The 25,675-nt window shown below is 37.1% G+C and overlaps 1 protein-coding gene across 1 annotated transcript in view; it reads right to left on the bottom strand.

Moving 5' to 3' along the window:
* Itga2 (integrin subunit alpha 2) overlaps positions 1-25,675 on the bottom strand; it is a 96,122-nt gene that overhangs the window by 30,484 nt on the left and 39,963 nt on the right. The window contains exons 3-12 of the mRNA XM_026385944.2: positions 20,214-20,323; positions 17,180-17,271; positions 13,717-13,831; positions 13,437-13,564; positions 10,550-10,698; positions 7,115-7,265; positions 6,665-6,830; positions 4,370-4,446; positions 2,585-2,723; positions 1,362-1,507 (exon numbers count right to left, since the gene is read on the bottom strand). Of these exons, the coding sequence (XP_026241729.2) occupies positions 1,362-1,507; positions 2,585-2,723; positions 4,370-4,446; positions 6,665-6,830; positions 7,115-7,265; positions 10,550-10,698; positions 13,437-13,564; positions 13,717-13,831; positions 17,180-17,271; positions 20,214-20,323 (1,273 nt within the window). The remainder of the gene's footprint in view (positions 1-1,361; positions 1,508-2,584; positions 2,724-4,369; positions 4,447-6,664; positions 6,831-7,114; positions 7,266-10,549; positions 10,699-13,436; positions 13,565-13,716; positions 13,832-17,179; positions 17,272-20,213; positions 20,324-25,675) is intronic.

Genomic DNA, 25,675 nt, shown 5'->3' with positions numbered 1-25,675 from the left:
CAGGAAGGCTTAAAAGGATAAAGCATTATTTGAATTCCATCTTAAGGACTTTCCAGGTGGAGAGAAATGGGGAAGCATGAATGACATAAATATCCATGGTTGGTCTGGGACAGCTGAGTAGCTGCCAGATTGACAAGTATAGGAGGGCTGGGTGGAGATACAGTGAAAAAATAGAGGCTGGGAATTTGGATATTTATCCCACCCAGCCATATTCATTGTATGCCTAAGCGAACACCTCTTTAAGGATTAGAAATAAATAAAAACAGATTGCTTCCATAACATTTTCTTTAAAATATCCAACACCCTTCTTATAAAAATACTAAAGAGGATGAAAAAGTGTGTGATTTTTTTTTTTTTTTTTTGTGTGTGTGTGTGTGTGGTACTAGGGATTGAACTCAGGGGTGTTTAACCACTGAGCCACATCCCCCAGCATTTTTTATATTTTTATTTAGAGACAGGGTCTTGCTGAGTTGCTTAGGGCTTCGCTAAATTTGTTGAGGCTGGCTTTGGACTCACAATTCTCAGGCCTCAGCCTCCTGAGCTGCCAGGATTACATACGTGAGCCATCGTGCCTAGCAGGTCTCCTTATTCTTAGAAAATCCACAGCAACAGCAAAATCAGAATTACTTCCAGAGAACAGAAGTCTGTGGTTAGTTTCTCTGACTCAAGGAAGGAAACTACTTTCTGTTGTTTGCTGGGGATCAGGGATGTACATTTCACATATGGCCAAGACCAGAGGGCAGAACTGAAACAGGAGCCCATAAGCTGGCCTTTGCTCCTGCATGACACCAGGATTCCCCATAGGGTTCAATAACCAAATGACCACCCACCAACAGAAAATGGAAGGGAGTTGTTTGACCTTTTAGGAACATGAAGGCCAACAGGACACCTCGACAGGCTCAGGTGCCGTTCAGTTCCTATTATAACCTACTGTTCCTGTGTAACCATTTCTCCTCTAGACTCTTGGCTCCTCACGTGGCTTTGTTCACAAGACATAGTGCCTGCCACCATGATTAAACAACAGCCACCTAGTGTTCATGTGGGCAGTCAGAAATATGGACTGGGATATTACTAAACATCACACGCTTTGAGGCCAGATAAGATTGAGTTGTGAGAGTAACTTAATACCATTAAAATTATGTTTTCTTAAAAATCCGGCTAAACTCTCAGTACCATGTCAAAGTGGAGAGCAGATGTTCTAGTATTACTGTGAAAATGTAAGGAATGTACAAAATTAAGATCACAGTGCCAAATGCAGAGGAGGTACTCAATAAATGTTAGCTCTCATTTCTACCTGCCCAATTCCCTAAGTACCCAGTTGTCCATAAAATTATTTTCACCTGATAAACAATGATATTTACCTGGTCCCCTCTGTGAGCCTGGATAATTGTGACATTGCCATTCTCATTAACAGTGTACAGCACTATCTGGCCAGTGTAATTTGCTCTAGGAGCACCAGCAACAAAGTGGACATTTTTTTCAGTAGAAATTGCAGCCACAGAATAACCTAGGAGAGAAGGAAACACAGGGTGTCAATGAATATCTCAGCCAGATAAGGCTTGCCCAGTTAGTAGAGATGATCAGAGATCCTTTAATTAGATATAGAGCATAGTTCCCCATGCTCCTGGGTATGTCACCAAGGACACATCTTTCTATTTCTAAGATGAACTGCTCTTGCCCTTCCACTTTTCACACTATCCAGCATAGATGGGTCTCTCTCCATCTACAAATCTGGCTCTAGATTCAAGGTTGTCCTCATCGACAACCTATGAATGTGGCACTCAACAAATATGCCTTGAATGAATGAGCGAATGGAGTTAAAAAGTAATGTCACACAGAGGAAAGGCCACAGGCCACAGGAGTTAGATAGTTCTAGATACAAAGTGTGGATTTGACACTAGGTTGTTTAGGATCTCTAAGGATCCTAGAGGTAAAATGGCTCTCATGTGGTTTTAGAAGGATTTAAATGTTTATATAGATAGAATAGCCATCCCAGGAACTGCCCCATAGTAGGTCCTCTAAGTCAGTGGTTGTTTATCATAGGAACAAAAAACGGAAAACTCTAAAACAGGATAAAACTACCACTTAGTGTATTGGCTTTTAGAAACTATTTCTATTTTATTTTATTTAATTTATTTAGTTTTGATATTGAGGATTGAACTTGGAGGCATTTAACCATGCCCCAGCCCTTTTTTGTATTTTATTAGAGACAGGGTCTTGCTAAGTTGCTTAGGGCCTCTATAAGTTGCTGAGGCTGGCTTTGAACTGGTGATCCTTCTGCTTCAGCCTCCCAAGCCCCTGTGTGCACCACTGCACCCGACCACTATTTATATTTTAGAGAGACATGATCATATTCCATGATTACAATGATTAAACAGTCATAGGGATTGGAGTGCAAAGCAAATGTTTTATTAAGCAGTTGTGAATTAAAGCCAGATTGGCAAAGAGGCAACATATGTATGAACAACAAATATGATGGCATTTCAGAGGCTTTGCTGAACTGACTGACCCTAAGATTCAACAAGAAGCTAGTTTTAAAGGAAAGCAACTTCAGTCTGCTGAGCCAAATGCTTCTATACCTTACCTAAATATGAACTGTGGTTTCTATCCTGCAGAATCTGGTCAAAGGCTTGTTTAGGAAAGATTGAATATCCATGAGATGTCCCCCGGACAATAGTCCCACTCCAGTCAAAAGCTCCAACTGCTCCTAGCATCAGAATATCCTAAAGTAATTGAAAATTGAAGATCATTAAACAAATCACATATAATGCATGAGAAGGCAGGGTAGGGCAAATATTGAAATAAGCTATTTATATTTAAGAAAAATAAATGCAATGAAAGGAAATATATTAATGTATCTTGATATACCTCAAAATTGTTTTCATAAATTGCACTGGAGAACAAATCTTATCATGGTTTATCTTATTTTGGGCCATACTTTTGACATGTTACATAGATAAATTTTTTGTAATAAGCTCTGGTATAAAACAGGTACCTAGTCATCTTAAAATATCCACACAAAACACACACATTTGCAAATGCTGAGTCCTTATGAGCCCATAAAAAGGCATTATAGTAGAATGTCAGTCCCACATATTCATAGGAAAAGCTCACAACTGGAAATGAGACATGCTTGAGTCACAGAGTGCTGACCTGAGAGGAGGAAGAGCATGCTCCTCTCTCTCAGGCATGTCCTGGGGTCCCTTTTCTGACCTATTACTTTTAACTTTTTCCTCTCTCTTTTTGATTCATTCTCAAATCCCCATATCCCATCTGTGGGATGACAGTACAGCTACAAAAGACATCTGTAGCTGTGACAGTTGATCTATTGGAAGGAAAATTAACATGGGCCAGCCCTGAGGAAGGGTAGAGGGGGACAGGCTACTGTGGATTGGATCAAGCTCAATTTGAATATCAAAAGCTATAAATCATCACTGAAGGCAGGTTTCGTCAACACGGGAAACTTTATATTTAAGTATTTGGCCTTAGATCTTAGAAAACATCAAAGGTATGATTCCGGATCATAAAATAGTAGCCAGGGAAACAATGTGTGCCATTTTGAGGATTAGAGAGTGTGAAAGTGAATGAATGTAGTATTAGGGACTCTGATCAGGACTCTGATCAGCATGGACGGGTTTACAGAATTGTTATATAATTCTCTGTGTATAGATTCATTTGTATTTATTTCTATGGGAAAGATGAATAACTTTCAGCATCTCTAAGATTTGGTGCCCCAGAAACAGTCCACACTTTCTATTCTAGACATACAAGGAGCTGTTCTTGGTCCTTGGTCTGCCCCTGAGTTCACACTGTATCCTGACTATTTCTCAGGGCGTCACATATTTTTTCCCCTTTCACTACCTACTCATATCCTAGATAGAATTAGAATAGAGGCTTGAAGGCAGATGCTTCTGAGAAAGAAGACTAGGCTTCTCTGAGCTAAGAAAACACTGGTGTATTCCAATCTTCTCTCACATCTTTCCTAAACTCTTTCAACTATTTTCTGTCTCTGCTTTTAGAGAAAAATACTATTGCAACTCGGAATTTGTTAATTGGTTGAAAGGACATTCCTGTAGGGATAATATCTCACATTAATATGGGGCTTGAGCTCTGGAGCAGTGAAAGTCTTCTTTGCATATTATCTCTCTTCCTCCCCATAGAAAATCCCTTTGAAATAGGGAAGGGGAGGCATTGTTAATCTTCATTTTTGAGGTGATAAAGGAGCAACACAAAGAAGCTAAGGAGCATGGCTAGGAACCAGAACCATCGGTCTCTAGATGGTTGTTTTTTTCTACTTCATGTATAAGGTATTGAGTCTGAAAGCATAGGGGTGAATGGCAGTATGGCTTGACGTCATCTATATACACACGTTTTGAGGAGAGTAATCCGCGCTGAATCCTACTTGTGACATTTCCAGCTGGATGTTGTCTCCTCCTTGAACAGTACCTGGGAAATAATCAGTTTCAAAATTGTATTATTGGCAGCTAGTAATGAAAAAAGTTTTAAAAAACTGACTTCAGGGACTGGGGTTGTGGCTCAGAGGTAGAACATTTGCCTAGCATGTGTGAGGGACTGGGTTCAATTCCCTTTAAATCAAGTTTTCAAACATAGGTGTGCATGCATCTCTCTTTCTCTCTCCTCTCTTCTCTTCTCTTCTCTCTCTCTCTCTCTCTCTCTCTCTCTCTCTCTCTCTCTCTCTCTCACACACACACACACACACACACACACAACATTCACCCAAAAATAAAGAGCTGGAAGATCCTGGAAAAAGGAAATGACTAAGAAAGTGTTTTAACAGACTATGAAAATCTATAATACCTCCAAAGTAGTGTTCATAGTTGGTTTTAACTTAAGATTAATGCATTTAATGACATGCCTACAAAGTTCCTGATATTAAAGACCCTTTCACAAAGGAAGGGTATGAGGCAAGGTGAAAATTAAAGTCAGTTTTTAAAAAAATATTTTTAAATTGTCAATGGTCCTTCATTTTATTTATTTATATGTGATGCTGAGAATTAAACCCAGTGCCTCACACATGCTAGGCAAGCGCTCTACCACTAAGCCACAACCCCAGTCCTGATGTCAGTTTTTTTAAAAAAGTTTTCATTACTAGCTGAAAAACTAAATGAACTTTTAACTTTTAAGTATGTCTCAATAAATGCACACATATCTCAGATGCAGTTGGATGAGTTAGGTAATTGACCAGTGGTGAAGATTCTGCTGAGAGATATTTGGGTTAGCTACCAGAAACCAAGATTAAATATTGAGGAGGAATTTTACCAAGGAGGAAGTTGTTCACATGTGGTGCTTACCCCTGTCACTAGCACTAGTGCTCATTTTCCATGTGTTAAGATCAAGATGGCTCCATTTCACTAATCTTCACAAGAAGGAAGCTAAATTCCTGGACTAACATTTTAATAAAGAGAAGAAACTATACTACATAACCTAGTGTTGTTTAGAAGAAGTAATGATTTACACAGAATGAGCAGAGGTAATTTTAATAAAATAGAAGAGTGCTCTTCAAAAAATCTGTAGTAGTAGATAATGTACAAAATCATTTCTAGTTAGCTTTAGATTACATCGTGGTCATTCTTATTCATGCCACTACAAATGCACAAAATTATCAGCACGGACAGCTTAGTAATTTTTTATCTCAGGGAACATGAGATTTTGATGATGACTAGTCACTTAGAAGCACCATAGGATATTTAAGAAGCAATAGAATTTTTTTAATTAGGAATTTCCAGTAAATAATCAGGAGATCAAGATGTAAATATAGCAATGAACTTTTAATTTATGCAATCCCCTTGGATGCAGATTTGGAGGTAGTTCCTGATATGTAGATGATCACTAAAATACCCTTTTTAAAAATTTTTAAAATTTGATCTAATTAGTTTTACATGACAATAGAATGCTTTATGAACTTTGATATATATAGATGGGATATAATTTCTCATTTTCCTGAGTGTACATGTTGTAGAATCATATTGTTCACAGTTACATATATACATAAAGTAATAATGTCTGTTTTGTTCTACTATCCTTGCTATTCCCACCTCTCTTTCCCTTAAAATACCCTTTTTATTGCAGAGAGTTGCATTAACTATCTGGAACCAGGATTTGGGTAGTGTGGAACTCTTTACGAAATTTAAAGTATGTTCTAAGTGAGTGCCTGGATATGTAATATTTCTACACTGACTAGACTTCTTAAGTCCACATAAGTAAATTATTTTAGATCTCATAATAAAATGTTTCTTCAAAAATTATACAATATCATATAAAAAGATAAAACTATTTAGGAATGTAATAGATATTGCTAATTTTTCATCAATTTATCATCTTGTCAACAATGTATGAGCTTCTTTACTTCTCAATAATCTCTGTAATAGTAAACATTATTGTGCACATTTAGGTAAAATATAAAAGTGATGGAAATTCTATTTTTAAATAATTACTGAAGTTGGGAATATTTTTTATGTTTATGAATCATTTATATTCTATCCTTTATAAAGTATTTGTTCATATTTGTAAATTTTTCTTACTGATGTATAGAAGCTTTTTTTCCTACAAAACTATACTAATTGACATTAATAATGCAAATCTGTGAATACAATAAAAATTTCAAAAAGTTTTAGAAGAAAGTTCTTAAAATGAGCTCTTTTACCTTCAATGCCGAAAATTTGTTCTCCTAATGTCGCGGCCTTTTCTAGAAGAGCTGCTTCATTAGACACATTGAAAAAGTATCTTTCTGTTGGAACACTGGCAATGGCTTTGATTTCTTTTATTAAATTTTTAGTATCAAGGGCATTTCTGTTTAAATACCCAAGAACCTTGAAAATAGAGGAAGAAGGAAAAAAGTCATTCCTGTTGTTCTCCACATTTCCTAATAACACCTTCTAGTCTACTTCCCAACACCAAAAACCTTCTGGAGAAGTAAATCAAGCAACATTTCCACACCCATTTATTTAGTCGACAAGACAGAAAATCAGCAAGGAGCAGAGAGACAGTAAAAACTTTTTTCAATAATAAACTTTGAACAGTCAATAAGAAAATGCTGTTATAAAGGAACATTTATCCATCAACTACAAAACACATGAAAAGAAAAGCCACCTACTGCTATGCCAAATCTCAGTATATTGTCGTTGTTGCATTGCTCAATCACGTCCTTCAGCATTGAACCATCATGGGACTCCCCATCAGTCACAACCACCATTACTTTGGTAGCTCTTGATCGTCCACCAGAAGCTGCTGAATAAGCAAAATCTCTGTGGCCAATAAAATTAAAGACTCGTTATCAAAAGATGAAGTTAATATGTAGACCTCTGGTTTAAAATTAAAATCCAGCCTATATGTATTTCAAATAATTTCCTCAGCTCATTGATCTTTTTCAGTTTTAATCCATTAACCCTTTTCTTTGTATTTTTCATATTTGACATGGTATTTTACAGACTACTCATGTATAAAGCTTTTTTTTTTTTCTGGTACTAGAAATTGATTCAACTCAGAGGCACTCAACCACTGAGCCACATCCCCAGCCCTATTTTGTATTTTATTTAGAGACAGGGTCTCACTGAGTTGCTTACCGTAGCGTCTCTTTTGCTAAGGCTGGCTTTAATCTTGAGATCCTCCTGTCTCAGCCTCCTGAGCTGCTGGGATTACAGGTGTGCATCATGGCACCCAACTAAATCACTCAACTTCTATAATTGTTTAAAATGGTTCCATTTTCTTAGATTTAAATTTTTGGTCAACATGAAATCCATTTTGATGCAAGGAGCAAGGCAGGTTTTCAGCTTTATTTTGTTTTTAAGTGATTAACTAGCTGTTCAATAATCTATTTCTCTCTGTCAAATGGACCATATTGTTACACATTTTTTTCTACATAATTTTACCTACTCCTTTGGATAAACTACCATTTATCTAATGATACTTTAACACCTGTATCTGTCCTCAATTCATCTCTTCCATCTTCAAATTTACATATTCAATGTGTGCTGCATATTTTTACCTGAATGTGTAAGAAGTTCTTCAAGTTATTGGTATGTAAAATGAAGCTTATCATTTTATTTCCTAAAATATTTTGTGTACTCTATTTCATAGAATATAAAAAAGTACAAAACGGTTCCATAGTTTTCAGCTAGATAAATTTGAATTATAGTTTTTCACATCCAACCTTTTTGAGTGAAGTATATCGTCTAGGACATAGTCTAGATCACAAGTATGAGTGAAGATTTTAAGAAGAGAAACTGGGCCTTGTTTAGTTTTGATGACCTGCAATGCCTGTGACAACAAATTGCAATGACAGACAGTGAAATAAGTTGAAGGAAACAGGACAACAAAATTAATGCAAAAAAGCGTCAGTGTTTTAAAGAAAGAGAGAGAGGGAAAGAGAGAGACAGAGACAGAGAGAGAAAGGGGAGAGAAACAGAGGTAATTATAGTTTGAGTGGTACAGAAAACTGGGTGATTCTTCTAGCAATAGGAGGATTAAATTCTCTTAGCTACAGAAATAATGGTGGCACAGGGAAGAAAACCCAAGTTTTGAAAAGCTGATTAAACTGTACAAGTTTCATCTGAGTAGACAGTGACCATTATCTTGGAGAGGACAGTTTTTCAAGGCCCTGGTTGCCTCCCATGGAAAAGTGCCACACCTGTATTTCTTGATGAAAATAGGGACCCTCAGCAGTTTCTAACTCTAACGAGGCCATTTTGTATCAACCAAGTTCTTCCCCTCAGTCTGGATCAGAAAAGGCACTTGACCTTATGGCAGCTGACCCTATTGACTGGCCAGCAGTTGACGAGATGACCTGGCCCTACAGGACATCTTAATAGAGACAAGAAAAATTAAACCCATCAATCCTATCTTCCCTTATAGGGAATCTGACTTTGAGATAGATAAAGGGAGTCACCCACTACTAGAAGCAGCAACTAAAATAAACACACAGAGGGGGTGGGGGAAGAAAAGAAAAGAAAGGACAGATGTAATGGGAAGTGCAGAAATAGAAATGACAGGATGTGGTGACTGACCAGACGTTTGATCTAAGAAGGAATAGAAAGAATACAGAAAAACAACAAGTTTTTGAGTGACTGAGCAAATAGACTGTGACATGAATCAAAAAGACAGAGTCACGAGGAGTTCTGGGGAAGGAATGACCAGTTTAGCACATGCTGAATTTGATAAGTGAGTTGACACTCCAAATAAAGATATTCAGCATCAGCCTGATGCCCATGTGGCTTTGGGAGGAAAATTCAGGAATGACTGCTCAGTAGTGGGGTGACATCAAGAGAGCTGATGCTGACACCACAGGAGGGGACACAATTCCTAAGAGGAAGGGCTATACGGAAGGAAGGGCTCTGCTTAAAGAAGAAAAATAAGCCAGTGACTAGGCAAAAGTTGTTCACAAAAAGTTGTCAGGGATCCAGATATTGGCCACGTCATGACAAGTGTTTCAGAACAGTAGAGTAGGTTCATCCTTATCACATACTCAAGGGAATCCAAGAGGATGAGGCTTGAGGGGTAGCTTAGAGGCCTGCATAGCTAGGGGAAGAGCTAGGTTTCAAGAAAGTGGAAGGAGAGGGTACAGACCCTGTTTAAATGGAATTCTGGTATCAGGAAGAAGCTATGCACAAGATGAAAGGGCAGGAAGGAGGCTTAAGGAAAGGCATGGGTATTGTTCTCTCTCTCTCTCTCTTTTTTTTTTTTTTTTTAACAACAGGGCAGTACTTAGGATTTTTGTAAAGGGATCTGATTAAATCAGTAAAGGTGAAGGTCATGGACCTGGAAAAATATAGAAACTGACATAAGAATGAGAAAAACACTGCATAGTGTAAAACCCATACTTCCCACAGATTATTTTATATATATATAATGAACCATGTGATTTGGTTCATATGTTTAAGACTCTACAGCTCTTGTTAATTTGCATGAAGTGCTTCATAAACTTAATTAGTAAAAATTTATGATACATATTAACAAATAATGATGCTGGCATTTGAAGCTAAGATCTTGTTTCATTTAATTCATGAAAAATTATAAAATAAAAGTTTAATCGTTGCAAAATTTAAATTTTAATAATAAAATAACATTTAATAACAGAATAAAATTTTAAATAAAAATTTAATTCATGAAAAATCATCTTATAAAAATCCCCAGAAATGAGCTGGGCCTTATGGTACATGCTTGTAATCCCAGTGGCTCGGGAAGCTGAGGCAGGGGGATTCAAAGTCAGCCTCAGCAAAAGCAAGGTGCCAAGCAACTCAGTGAGAACCTATTTCTAAAATAGGGCTGGGGATGTGGCTCAGTGATCAAATACCCTTGAGTTCAATCCTTGGTACCAGAAAAAAAAAATCTCAGAGTCAAAGATTTTTTTAAGACATTTTCTAAATGTCTTCTTAAAGTATTCAAATTATAGAATGCGGGGACTTTTGTTTATTAGCCCGATTTAAGTGTGGGTTCCAGACATATTACTCTTCTTTTGTCTTTTATTTCCTTTTTCTTACTTCTCAGCACTTTTATATTGTCAGAATAGTGGTGTTTTGGCAATAAAACTTACCTTGCAAACTGAATTGCTTTGAAGGTGTTTGTGAGGTCCCCACCATACTGGAATGTCTGGGATGTTGCTGCAATCATTTCATCTTTGGTTGCAAAAGTATTCAGGTTAAACACAACTCTTGGACGGTTGGCATATTGAATTAACCCCACCTTCAAAAGAGCAAAATTTTATTAATGGACTGTCATCACATAATAAACAATTTCTATATGACCAGTATAATAAAAGTTTAAAAAATGCATTTAGACATGTATCCGTGGCTTAAGGGAACCACTTCAAATTTTTTTCTTGGCAGTTATTTTTCTTTGGATGGAATGATATCTGTGTATAACAGTTTTACTGATTGCCAAGCAACAGAATGTGCTGTGGATTATGACTTGGTTATCTAGATTTAACCATTATGGGGAGCCACTCTGAATGACCATGCCCTCCAGTCTTGAATCAGGAGGCTCTAGAGCCAATCACCATATTTCATAGTGACTTGAGCTTTGTCCCAGCTTGGATAGCAAGGCCTGGCTCCAGTGTATGCATCACCTGCGAGGGTTGAGCTACTCTCACCTATTCCTTTGTAGTCATATCCCTTTGCCCTTTTGGGGATAGAATGTTCCATGGAACTTCCCCTTGTGTGTTCCCTATATAAGAATAAAGAATTCTGGTGGCTCTCTCTCTTTCTCTCTCTCTTTTCCATAAGGTCACAGAGCCATCTCTGGAATATTGAAAGGGGTATTTCTGTGTGGTTGCATGCTTTCTTTGTCGTTTCTTGAGTTATTGGAATAGTCAGATTTTGTGGACCCAGCATTAGGTCACCAACTAGGATAGTTGGTGACAAACCATAAAGATTTTTAATGCATGACCCTATGCTATTAATATGGATGAATATTAGAATAATGTTAAAACAGGAAGATTAAAATAGAAACAAACTTTGTAATTATCAGCAGACATAGACTTGCAAACAACTATAAGCAATCATAGACAAGGCAACACTACATCATTTAGGATAATCATGCTATTAAAAAAATCAGAGTTGAATACAAGATAAGTTAGTGTACCCCTAAGGTATGGAGTCAATTTAGATTTATTTACTGCACTGGATTTCAGTTTTGACACATCTGGGGGAAAGTTGTTGGCTATGCATATGGAACAGAGAATTTTGGGCTGATTTCAAGGGAAAATACCATTAGGGAGAATCTTATTGGAGAGAGATGAAAGAAAGGAGACTTCTGAACGAGATGTTTGGGGACATTGTTTTCAATCTTTGGGTTCAAGGAGGTCACACACTTCTATTAATGTCCTCATTTTCAGGCATTGGAATCACTATCTAAACTGAAAGATGGGGTTTTATGAACAAGAAATAGAAATCAGAGAAATAGGGATCAGTGGAAAGAGGCTCCCTGAAAGACTCTCTGAGGTCAGTATGTAAGGAAGATAGAAGGAGGGAGGCCTGGATTTCTGAGTTCAATCAGGGATTTTTGCCTGGGAGAGGGTATGCTGGGCCCCATGAGCATGATGATAAATATAATCTTGGACCTCATTCTTTAGGAAAAGGATGTATGGTTTGAAAGGAAGGGAAGGATAAAAAATAATGGAGGATTTCAAAGTCTGATATGAGAGGTTGATGGTGGCGCAGTAACCCTCTCGACAGCCCCAACATTCTAAGTGAGAATAGGGAAGGGGATTAAAAAACATGTTGTATTTTAGATATTATAGAAAGGCCCAATTTCATTTGTGAGAAACGAGACTGGGTTATACCTCTCCTAGAGAGGAATAAGATTCATTGAGACTTTGAATGCATCTGAGGCAAGATGCATTCATATGAGACTTTGACAGTGTTTCTCTCCAGGAATCTGTGCTATACTTAGTCTAGGTTAACACAAATTTCTGGTAAAAGCCCACAATGAAACTTCCAAGGTCTCAGCAGGCATTAATGTCCTCTTGGTGGTATAAAGTAACATCAATATTTTATAATGCTACATAGGGAAGTGAAAAAGCAGATTTCAATAAAAACAGATGCAATGCCTATAGAGGAAAATATTTCAAAATTTTTACTAGATGTTGGATATTGGGGTATCAGATGCAACCCAAGAACATAACTGGTAACTATGTGAACAGCTCTCTGCTGAGGTTGGTTCACTGTGCAGTTAAAACTAGAATGAACAGAAGATCCAAACAAAAATGAGGGGAAAAAAAAAGAAGAAAAAGAAAAAACAGAAATGAAACTTTTTTAAAACTCCTAGGGTTAAGGGATAAGCTTGCCTCGGCTTCCTGAGTAGCTGAAATTATAAGTAGCACTTTTAACATAAATGCTTTTCAGTCTCCTTATAAGATCATGAAACTTCTGCTCCTGAATTTGGGTTGCCTGCCCTGAGAAGATGTAAAAGCAAATTAAAAACTTCTGAAGACATAGAGAGCTATATCAAAATATTGAAAAGACTTGGTTTTATGTTTCAAAAAAAAAATCCTGGCTAGACTAGAAAACAATAAAAGAATATAAAATAAGAGATGGTAGAATTGCCCTTAGTGACTCATTTCTAAAATTTCCATAATTCAAGGAATATACAGCAAGGAATAAATATAAGAAATTCATTATTAATACAGACATGAAGAAATAAGACATATGCATGTATTCAGAGGTTAAAATAGGCCACTGAAAGAGAATAAAATGTTACTTCCCAAAGTCTTGATACCTGTGTCACAAAACTCTAAGGTCAACAGCATTGGACAGAGTGATAGGGAGAAGAATAACTTAGAGTAGTTTAAATTTCAATTAACTTTCAAGATTAACATTTAATGCATTTAATATGGGGATTTGGCAAATGCAAAAATTAAGACTTCATATTTATCATTCTTCTCTCATAAAGAAAGCTATGGGTTAGTTTACTGATATGCATACCTGTGTCTTCTTGGGGCCTATATCTAGGCCTTGCACAAATTTTTCCAAAAAATTCTTTACTGCATCCCATGGATAAATACTGTTTGATTCATCACACACAACCACAACATCTATTAAGGAAGGGCAGGCTAGAAAAGATAGAAGAAGATTTCCATAGATAAGTCAAGTTTCACAGCCATGTAGAAATTAGACTTATGGAGGGATTGGGTAGGACTTGATAACCTCCCCCCTCCTCTAAATGAAAAGCCTTGTTCAGATCCTTCACACGTTTATAACTTACTCTGAACTGCAGGTGAGAAGCTGGCTGAGAGCTGAAAATCAGGACTGACGTCAGAACACACACCAGTAGTATAATATTGATTTCCACACTGCTGTGCCCACAGGGGACCACATGTCTTCAAAGAAATGAGAAAATCATAAATGGAAACACATGGAAAATGCTAACCTTCTACTGCCCCATTTTGGAACTAAGGAATTGTTTCTATTCTTTTCCAAGATTCTGGGGATTTTCAGTTCTTTAACAGGTGAAAAACTGGAGAGGGCAGAAGTGATGGAGAAGAAAGTGGCAGACCTTCTGTGTCCAGTGGCAGCTCAGTAAGAAGAAGAATTATTGGTACTGTCAGGGGCAGGTGTCAGTGAAGGGGAGCCCAAGAGGTCCCCCAACTATGCTAGAGAACACCTAGAATCAGTAGTGCAAAGTTGATTTTTTATGTCTCAGTTACTTGGGCCTCATCTATAAAATTAGCATAACCTATCTTCTGTCTAGGTTGTTTGAAGAGTATGGTCTGCAGATTTAAAACACTTTACAGTGCAGGGAAATAGCAAGCACTCTGTACCTGTTGGCTAGCATCTTTAGTGTGAATGATGGATCATCAATTTACTCCTATCCCTTCCAATCAAAGTACAGAAACCATAAACCCAAGTGCCTCTGAGAGCCAGGTGGAAACCCTGGAGGAGTGGCTGGGCCAGGTAGAGACAACTGAAACCATGAAGAACCTATTTCTTATATCCAGAGACAGGCTTGCTACTGTGTCCTCCCATCATTGCTGTGAAAGAGAGTTTTCTGTTTTCCTGAGAGTCATAGAGGGAAATTTTTGCATGAAAATTCACAATTAAAAAAAAAAACAAACACTCTGTTAACCAAACACAAATGAGGTTTAAGGACTGAAAGGTGATTTTTTTTTCCTTTGCTCTTAAGTATTTATTTACTTTTAGATCTTCTCAAATTCCTTATTTCCATTTTCTAATTTATTTTGTCACCAAAGCTGACTGACACTGTCTCCTTGCCCTTATCATCCACATTTCAGTTCCTAAAATCTCCATCAACAGAATCCCCATTCTCTCCTTTGCATCAGACCTTTAATAAATGCCAGGAACTTCTGATTCAATCATGATTAGAGCATATGGGAAACATTATATTAAATAATATTAAAATCAGCAGATGAAAAAGGAGAAAAGAAGAAATGAGAAGTGTAGCCAAGAACCTAAAAATTTTTACAAAATTTAGTATTATGTAAAGCTGTGGGTGATATGTAAAGTTTATGCAAAGTGTTGATATTATGGGAGGATCATTTATTAAAACTGAACAGAAGCAATTGAAGAAGCAATTGGAAAAACAAAAGGAAATTTATTTGACCCAGTTTAACTGTTCGTAGCATAATAGAAGCAGCTGTGATCATATTTCATACTCAATGAATAAGGCATAGTTTTCCTTCTATAAAACTGATTCATTTTGCCAACTTGTTAGAAAAAAGTCATTATCAATGTTTCTGACTAATTTATGAAATAACAGACACCAATTATTGATTCTTATCTGCATTCTAAAGCATTTTTTAAAAATCACCTTGCAAAATAGCTTATGATGTACTCAAGAACGGATTTTTTTTTTCTTTCATGAGCACTGGAAAACAGTATAAGAAGTTGAAATTAAAATATGCCAATTGTTAATGCCAGAACATTCTTGCTTTAAGCCCAGAATTTAAGAAGTTTAAAAAAAAAGTGACTATCGTCAGTTTTTCTCCATGTAATTCTGAAGAGTTTCTTATAATTTTGACCTATCAGGTATATAAGAAAAACTTTGATCAATCTTGTCTCTTTCTTTCTTTGTCGCTCCCTTCTCTCTCCTCCTCTCTCTCTGCATCTCTGCATTGCTGGTTTTTACAATGACTGTTCGATTACTCTCTTAGATTATCTTTCACTTTTACTTTATCTGGAATCAGAGATGAAAAATTTTTTTAAAAAATTTGAAGCACATTCTATAATCCCTGATTCTCAATATGTTCCTCTTTCTGACTAACTCAACCTGAAAAACAAAGAAACAAAAATATGAAAACAGCCATATGATAAAGATTTTAGAATATCATAAACCATGGAGATGCACTGAAATATTATTTATGTACAGTTGTAATACATTATTATAAGCAACATTTAATTTATTTAGTGGTAGCAAAGATGGTAGAGAACTAATATCTATCATTACAAATAGAATGACATTGTTCAAAATTGGTTACATTTTTAGAATAATACAAGTATAAAGCAGGCTTTTAAGTTAGCAAGTTATGGCATTAAAAATATTAATGTAAATTTAAATTAGGCTTTCAAAACCAACTTTAACTGGGCTAAGCAAGTAGGTTATCCTTATATGAGAAAGCAGAAATTTCAAATAAGATTGACTTTTTATTTTCCTTTCTACTTTTTTTGTATGTGTTATTTTAAATTTTTATATAGTTAAAATTTTCAACAATTTTCTGTTATTTCTTCATTAGTTCTAAGCTCAGAAATTCTCTCCTTCAAAAAATTTCCATTAAAGAAAATTTCCATTTTCTTCGAGTTTTTCTTTAATATTAACTCTTTAAAGTCACTTGATAGGTTTTTTTTCCCTTTGGTATATTAAAGTTATTAACTAGTTAGTTGTCATCAGACCACTTGTTTAAAAAGACATTTTTTTAAAAAAATTGGTAGTTGTAGATGGACAGGATGCCTTCTTTTTTTGTTTGTTTGTTTATTGTAAAATATTTTATTAGGAGGTGATGGACCTTTATTTATTTATATGAAGTGTTGAGCATTGAACTCAGTCACACATGCTAGCCAAGCACTCTACCACTGAGCCACAACCCCAGATCCCTTATTTATTTATTTTTATGATGTGCTGAGGATCAAATCCAGTGCCTCATGCATGCTAGGCAAGCACTCTGCCACTGAGCTACAGCCCCAGCCCTAAAATGACATTTTATTTTACTGATAAGTTATATTTTTCATAGCATTTTAGAAACCAAATAAGACATAAAATATGACAAAAAGTGTACCATTCTTTAAATATTATCAGATGAGCCAACCAATAGTAAACGATTGAAAACAAAAATATTCATTAGCTTTGAAACCTACTCTCTGAATTAATAGCACTCAACTTGAAGGTTCTTTTAGAAAGCAGAAATGAGACGTGGGATTTTGATGTTATCTTTGAGTACTAAGCATATATACCAAGGGTAAGGAATCAAGGGGGGAAAATCCTTTTTAAAAAAAAAAAAAACACAAACATCCTGTGATAATGGTTTTGTTGACTATCTAAGAGGTTCACACATCAACAGACAGTTATTTGCACTGGATATTCAATTAGCATAACTGATCCAAAAGCAAGCTCTGCTGTTTAAATCTGAAGACTTGACTTGATGGTGGGGGATGTGAGAAGACACTGACTACAAACTTTTTCAAGAGGAAAGAGGATCTGAGAAGTAAATACTTACAAGAAACCCTCCAGTTCCCATGTTCCGTTTGAGGGTCAAGCCGAGGTTCATGTTGGTTTTTATCTCAGTAACATTTGGAATTCTTGTTGAAGCTTTTAGAGGGAAAGAGATTTTTAAAAAAGTGATTAAATCTTTACATTTACTTAAGATTATTTAAAAAAGACACACCCATGTTTACATGTAGTATTGGATTTAGTATTATATGTCCAGAGTTTGTGTTATGTAATGAAGTGTAGGAAATGAGAATCCTTTGGAGCTCTGACAGCTCATTTTAGTGTGTGAGACTGAAGGCTATCAGGGAGGGCCTTTTAAATCCAAGTGTTTTACAAACAATCTTCTGACTAAACAAAATACATGCAAGGATATCATTTGTTCATGTGCCAACTCTACCTTTCCAAAGTCAAGTGGGCTCCATCTGATGCTTTTATTTATTTATTTTTTTAATTTCTGGATTGTTAAAATATCCTTAAAGTGTTATCAGAGAATGCCATTTGATAGAATTTGGCTCAAAGGAGTGGGTGAATTTTTAAAGAAAACCGTGAGACAGGTAAAATAATAAATGAATCTCTCTAACCTCTTCTCTCTGAACTAAGGTGTCACCTGTTGGATCCAGTTTTGAAATACTGAACTTTGCAATGGTCTATAATAATGTCCATTGCTTATGTTCTCCAATCTTGGCTAAGCCATTTTTACCACTTTCATTTAATCTTAGTTGGATTCTGTAGCCCTTGTCCAGCGCACCCTACTGAACCAAAGTCACTCGAGTGAATTTGGGGTGACACAAAAAGACCACACAGACATGGAATACCTTTTCTGAGATTCAGGACGATTTCCCCAGCTCCTGGCCTCAGGCTCCCACAAAGTGGGGCAAGAGAAAGACAAGAGAGGCTGATGAGAGAGAGAGAGGGGGCACGTTCTGAAGCTCACCTTTTATTGGGGGCGCTATTCCATGGAACATTCTATCCAAAAAAGGTCAAGGAGTAGGATTACAAAGGAATAGGTGGGTGTAACTCAACCCCACCTGGTGACCCCAACTCCTGGAGCCGCACCTCATTATTGGAGCAGAGGTGAAGTCCAATGTATTGCGGGGTGCAATAACTGTTCAGTACCCCTTTACTCAGGACTTAAAGGTGTGCACATAGCTCCTATCCAGAGCGGCTCCCGACGGGATTCCTTCCTTCTTTCCCAGGTGACTGTTGCAAAGCCTCTCCTATCTTCTGGAGCCTCCAACTTCAAGCCCCATCCTGCCACTCTCAGTGAATAACATGTCTACTACAGAGAGGAGGAATCACACCTGCAGGGTAACTTCCATTTTTCTTCATCCTTACACAGAATCATCCTAGAACTCCTACTTTTTCCCTCCTGCTTAGAGAAGAAAACATTCTAAGACTCATTTCCCCAAGTACCATTTATCCCACTCAATTAACTATATTTCTAAATAATAATCATTTCCCTTTTGCTACCTCCTGACACTCTCCTATAAATAAGAGCGTCTCTTTTTTACTACAAGGATCTTTCAATCTTACTATCTTGTAGAACTGCTTTTCCCAGTGATCCTTCTGTGTTCACCTCTTGAAAAGCAGGTTAACTTACACCTGGTCCTGGTCTACTACTCATCCACTCCTTAATTCTTTATCTGTTTCTCCCCTCAATGCTGCTGGATTTATAGTCCAGGTGAAGGAGGCACACAAAATATAATTAATTTGCTGTAGTACAGAAAGAAAATAGTGAAATTTTTGAATATATATTTTTATGCTTTAAATGTATTTTTTAGGCAAATGCATTATTAAGATAATATGTAGCACATGTGTGTAGCTTGAAAGCATATTAAACATACACATCAGGGCTAAGTGTTCCAAAGTTAAGGGTAAAGGGTGATATGACACATTAAAGGTGATATACTTAAACTATTTAACTATGTAATAAAATATTTTAAAACTCACTAATAATGTATATATTTTGATTATTAAAAAATACAAGTATGGCAAGTGTTCAAAATGCTTGGAGATCCCTGATCATCACCAGTCACGACCTCCTTAAGTAAGCTGAAAGTGTTTCCTGAGTCCTCAGTCCTTTTTTACTTCTGGAGTGTTGACACCACTGATACCCCTCCCACTCCACTGGAGATATGTTCATTGAAGTCCCTACTATGTTCTATAAATTACACTAGAAATTAGATAAACACAGATGTGTAAGAAACCCACCCACCCTTGCTTTTCAATCTTACTTGCTATTTTTGAAACTTTTTTCCCTTGGTTTTCATAACACTTTATTTTCTCATTTCATCCCTTAATCCTCCAGGACAACTCTATGTTCCTCTGTGCTGTTTTTGTTTGTTTTGATGCTGCTGTTAACACGATCATGATCAAATTGAATGGCTTTTACTTGCTTCAGAAACTATTGTCTGGAAATATCAGTCATTTACATTTATTTTTTATTTATTTTCATGGTACTGGGGATTGAACCCAGGGCCTTAAGCACGAACTGAGCTATATCCCCAGCCCACTCATTTACTTTTGTAGCCTTGCATTTTTAGTGTTTTTTTTAATATTATGCGATATGGAGAGTTAAAACAACAAATAATTCCATATTATGAGTTTTCTATTAGAATGCAATCACTTAGACATAAATAACAACAAGGTTTTTCTTAGAAGTTCCCATCAACCCTAGAACTGATGTTTCCATATTGAATGGCTTGTTTTGGAAAGAGGAGGGAAAGAGATATGAAGAGTCTCAGATTTCCGAAAGTAATCAGCAATATAATCCTAAATATTGAAGGAAACTTGCCTATGGTCTGGGATAAATGATCCAGGAGGTGCTTGTACATTTTGGATGCATACTGTTAAATCAGGTCTTCAAACTGTTTTGGAAATTTGGATTCAGTTGGGCCTTAACTGACTGAAGAGATAAAGGTCTAAAGCTGCCCACTTCTCTTTAAGGCAGAACAATGATTGTTTTTGCTGTCATTTTTCAGTTGAGTCTATGATGAATATTTTTCTGTTTATGGAGAATAACTTTGCTAATTACAACTTACTTTGCAAATTCAGTTTTTCGCAGGTAGCAGTGGACAGGTCAACAGGGCATTTGTACACATCTCCCATTCGGTTCTTAGGAAAACCACTCCAGGGTGAACCAACCAGTAACCTAGAAACAGGGTTTTGTTTTTCAGTAATCATAACACATTTATTTTCTTACAGATAAAACTGACCACAAATCAGCAAAAACAAAACAAAAATAAAACCACTTAATTTTAATTTTTATAAAGATTCACGTTCGCTATAATTTGAGATGCTTTCTTTCTTCTTAGCCACTCAAGATCCTTAATGAATGTGTGTAATATGGTTGCTGTAAGACTCACCTGGGAGGTCTCTCCAGAGGGGAGCTCTCCAAGAGACACATAATGCAAGCCACAAAATGTGAGCTCATAGGTCATTTCAAACTTTTTGGTAGTAGTATGATAATAGGATTTTTAAAAATCAAGTGAAATTAATGCTCTATTTTACTTAACCCAATATGTACATGTCACTATAAAAAATTATGAATGAGTTATTTTTTGTTCTTTTTTTTCCCCCTTGCTAAGTCTTTGATGTTCAGTGTGCATTCTCTATTTGGAGCACATCTCAATATGGACAAGTAATATTTAAATACCAAACAGCCACAGGTGATAGAAGCAGCCATATCAGATAGCAGAGCTCTCAAGAATGAAGTCATGTTAAAATCTAAGAGCAACTAACATTGGTTGAATTTTTACACACCCTAAGCTCTGTTGTATGTTAGCTGATTTAGGGAGATAAGGAATTATCTAGGTGACAATGTTTATTTATAATGGGATATTTAGCAAAAACACAGAACAAATGTATCATGGGGGTCTACTCTAACAAAGTGTGTATATCTAGAATGCAGGATGAAGCTGGTGCTCACATCCTTCCTTTGGTTAGTTTCACTTCCTGCAGAGCTTCTCCAACTAGAGAGTATGTGTTTCCCTCCAGAAACCCTCACCTGATGTTTCTGACAACAGATAATTGGACAGAAAGAGCCCATGTAATATTTTGATATTTAGAAAACTATAACAGGTTAATTGTTCATTTAGTTACTAAGAAAGCATAATTTGCTTCAGTGTTTTTGTTTTTGTCAAAGCTGGGAAGAATTAGGTTATCTATGAAATTTAAATTCTTTCATGAGCCTTCTGAATAATTTGTCAGTAACATTTAAACATGGTCCCATCCTAAGTGCTATAGAAGTTGTTTTTTTTTTTCAAAAAGCTAGTAAACCTGCTCAAAATACATGACAAGTAAAATATCATATGGATGAACTGAAAGATAAGACTTAGATCCCTTGTGGAATACATTTTTGAATGGTCAAAGGATGCAAAAAAAAAAAAAAACATTCAAGGGTTAGAGCTTCAGTTTGGTCATAAGCTTCTTGCTTTGCTCATCTCATAAAATAACAGAACATTCTTGGATACTTCAATTCAGTTAAATTTGATTAGGTTAGAACTGAAACATTTTTGTCTTCTGAGGAAACAATTTTGCATAATTTATCTATTAAAATATTACCCATGGTCAAGATTACAACAGTCCCAGGCATATAGTTTTAAGATTTTTGAGAAAGATAGAAATCTTCATGCTGGATGTTATCAAATTTCCACATTTACTTTGGTGAAGGAAGGGACTCGGTGGCAGGGCTTGGAATGCATGTGTGAGCATATCTGGTGTTCTTCAAAGTCATGACCATTTGGAGGAAACCAGGAATCTCATAAAGTCTCTGCGCTGTGAAAACTCTTTTCCAGCAGAGCAGTATACTTCCTCAGGGTCCGTTGATGGTGGAGCTGCACAGCGTTCCTCTGACTGTGTGCTGGGTATATGCTGAAGTGTAAGGAGGAGAGAGAATGGCCTCCTGCTTTCTTCTCCAACCCTGTATCTTCCCTGCACCTCCTGAAGCTCTGATGTTTTAGGCATATTGAATTCAGGTCCTCCACATCAGGTTCTCTCTTGTTTCCAAACCTTTGCACATGCTGTCTCCTGCCTGGTAAGTTCTACTCATTAGTTAGGTCTCTTATTAGACACTACTTCCTCCAGGATGTCCTTCTGGCCCCTCCAATTCTGAGAATTAAATCCCTCGTCAGAAATGAAAGGTACAGAGGGTTGGGCATTCTGTGACTATAGGACTGAATAACTACCGTGGGATCCAATGAATGAAAAAATATACCAATAAATAAATGATTTTCCACTATTAGGAACTTTGTGTTGGTTGAGGTAAAATAGAAAATTCTTAATTCTGTTGTAATTTACATCTTATCTCTCTCTCTCTCTCTCTCTCTCTCTCTCTCTCTCTCTCTCTCTTTTCTATGTGCCAGGTCCACCCTGTGAGAGCTCATCACATGGTGGGGCCCAGGCTACAATTTGCCATGACAGTTAAGGACAGGATATATTCCAGAAATAGCAAGGGTGATAATTCAGGTGATGACATTTTTCCCCCCAAAGTGAAGTCAAAACATTTTTAAAAAGAGGTGAAAAAAAATCAACCCAGTCAAGTGGAAGGTACACAGCATTACTGTTCTGATAGCTGTTCCTGATTCGGCTTCCACATATCTACTATGCAGCAAAGTTGAGTTTTTTGTTTTTGTTTTTGACAAAAGCTGACTATGATGTATGTGTAGGGAAGAAAATAGCAACTTATAGAAAGAAGTGTGACTCTGCCCCTTGGGATCCTGGGACTTCCTATTAATTACAGCAAATTTGACAACATTTTGTAGTGGGTGCAAGGCTTTCCACACATTATTTGATTTAGTCTGCAAAGTTAGTCTGAAATTATATCTCCATTTTATGGGTGCAACCACTGAGACAGGAAGAGACAAGCAACTTATTCATGATCAAATGGCTAGTGGGAGCCAAGTATGCCCAGTTCTGAAGCCCAAATTCGTAATGTTTTAGGCTCTTCTTTCTCTTGGCTGCATGGAGGCCTGACAGAGGGCCCAGAGAGGGAAGCCAATCTAAACAGAGGAGCTGGATTCTAGAACTTAGCATGGAGTAGAAACCAGGAAGGACAGTCAGGCCACACTTATTGAGCCTGAATATGTGGCTGTGTGAAATAGAAGGGGGTTGTAGACCAGATACCTGCTAGGGCCACCCTGTGAGGGCTCATCAGCATAGTGGCAGATAAAGACAGGATACATTCTGAAAATAACAAATGTGATAATTCAGGTGACTACCTTTCCACCGTCCTCACCACAGCCAAAGAGACACACACTGAGAAACAAAAGTCAAGTGTTTCTGATGGGAGACTTAAGCATTTTGTTCCTAAGGGCCTCAGCAGTAAGACTGCTCCACTGGTGACTTATACTGCATTGGCTGTTTCCTGTGCACCAAGCATTTCCTGGGTACTGCCCTTCTCACCTCTCCCCACCTCACCCAGAAACTCAGGATCTGGTAACCTTGAACTTCCAGAGGCTATGACATCGCCACTCCACTATGAGAATCATGGCCCTTTTAAGTTAATCAGACAGGACTATGAGAAAGGCAAGAATTTGTACAATGTGTACCATTTAGCAAGGAGGACGGGAAAGCTCTTGAAATTCTCTGAAAGAATTCAAATAAGTAGGAATAAATTTCTGATAGTATCATGGTACCATAAACTCTTAACACAGGACCACAGGAAACAGTGGAAAACCAGGCTATTCCAGTGACTATTAAAGATCAAGGGTGTCCCCATATACAACTCGTCCCTTAAATATTATGTAGCCCATTAAAAGTAGCCTCCATAAATTTATTCTCTTTTAATGCTGAGTAACATTCCATTGTGTATATATACCACAATTTCTTTATCCATTCATCTATTGAAGGGCATCTAAATGATGGCATTAGCAGGTAAATGGATGGAGTGGAGAATATCATGCTAAGTGAAGTAAGCCAATCCCCAAAAAACAAAGGCCGGATATTCTTTCTGATAAGTGGATGCTGATACACAATGGGGTGGAGGGTGCATGGAAAATATGGAGGAACTTTGGGCAAAGGGGAGGGAGGGTTGGGGATGGTGCATGGGGGCAGGAAAGACGGTGGAATGAAGTGGACATCATTACCCTAGATACATGTGGTGTGACGCTACATGCTGTACAACCAGAGAAATGAAAAGTTGTGCTGCAATTGTGCACAATGAATCAAAATGCATTCAGCTGTCATATATACCTAATTAAAATTAATTAATTAATTAAAAAGATAAATAAATAAAAGCAGCCTCCATGTCATGGTCGTGACTCTGGAGGTTTCCAAAGCCACCGGACACACCCTTCACTGAAAGGTCCCAGCAGAGTCTCCTCTTCCCACCGTGAGGCCTTGGTGAAGTCTGGTGTCTCACAACTCATTCTAAGGAGGAGACTATGACACTGCCTGAGGCCACTGCCAGGGAATTGCAGCATTCTTGAATGAACAGGCAGGAAATGGGGGAGTCTGGTATAAGTATCTGTAAATGTTTACGCAATCAGCTGTAGCAGGAATAGATGCATCAGGACAGAATGTTAGAACGGCGAGGAGTAGGATGTGTTGGTGGGTAAACTCTGTTGAAATAAGGCAAAACTTCTTTGAAGCAATGAATTTAATCTCAACCACACAAAAGAGCTGAATGAATGGTTCCTGTGTGCTGATTCTTAAAACAAAACCCAATCCCAAGATATGAACTCTTTTCCTACAGTGAAACTGGGAATTCTTCCAAGACTACTTTAAATAACACTAACTGTTCAATTATCTTGTAGGAAAATAGTGATTATATAGACTCCCCAAACATAGCCAATTTGCCCACCTCCAGTGGAATTCAAAATACTTTGTTTGGTTGGTAAGTGGTATTTATGGTGGTATAGGTAGGGTAGTTTTAAACCTACAATCCAAGAGCTGTTATAAATATCTTTCTTTGGTCTATGGGTCCCTAAACTCGCCAAGTGTTCCTTCAATACTAGACATTTTTTAGAGATTACTTACAGAGGTGTACTTAAAATAGTATGGCAAAACATTTTGTTTTATTCAAGTCAAACAATTTTTATTGATTTCCTATGGGGTTGATATGTCATATAACTCCAGGGGCACTATTCTTATGTAAACTGAGTAACTTCACCTTGTGCAGTATGCAGCCTGTGAGGCTATACATGGGAGCCAGACTTACTATGGGCCACACTCGATTCTAGGCAGTAGGGATATATTAGTGAATAAATTATTGTTGGCCTCATGGACTTATATGCTAGTTAGAGAAGTTAGCCCGTAAATCTAATAAGTAAATAAATTATGTGTGGTCTTGACTTTGGTGCTTTTGGGAGGGGGATAAGAATGGAAAAACTATGAGTATAGGGTGAAGAATGGTGTAATCTTCATGAAAATGGCCAGGGAAGGGCTCCCTGAGAAGGGGACATTAAAGTAAAGATTTGAAGGAGGTAAAGGAATGGCCATAAGAGAAATGAAGGAGTACTTCAGGCTGTGAGAATGACAAGTGCAAAAGTCCTGTGGTTGGAAC

Source organism: Urocitellus parryii, chromosome 1 (genome assembly GCF_045843805.1).
Source record: "Urocitellus parryii isolate mUroPar1 chromosome 1, mUroPar1.hap1, whole genome shotgun sequence".
Taxonomy (NCBI): Eukaryota; Metazoa; Chordata; class Mammalia; order Rodentia; family Sciuridae; genus Urocitellus; species Urocitellus parryii.
The sequence above is the reverse complement of the archived record's forward strand: the minus strand, read 5'-3'. Positions and strand labels throughout refer to the sequence as shown.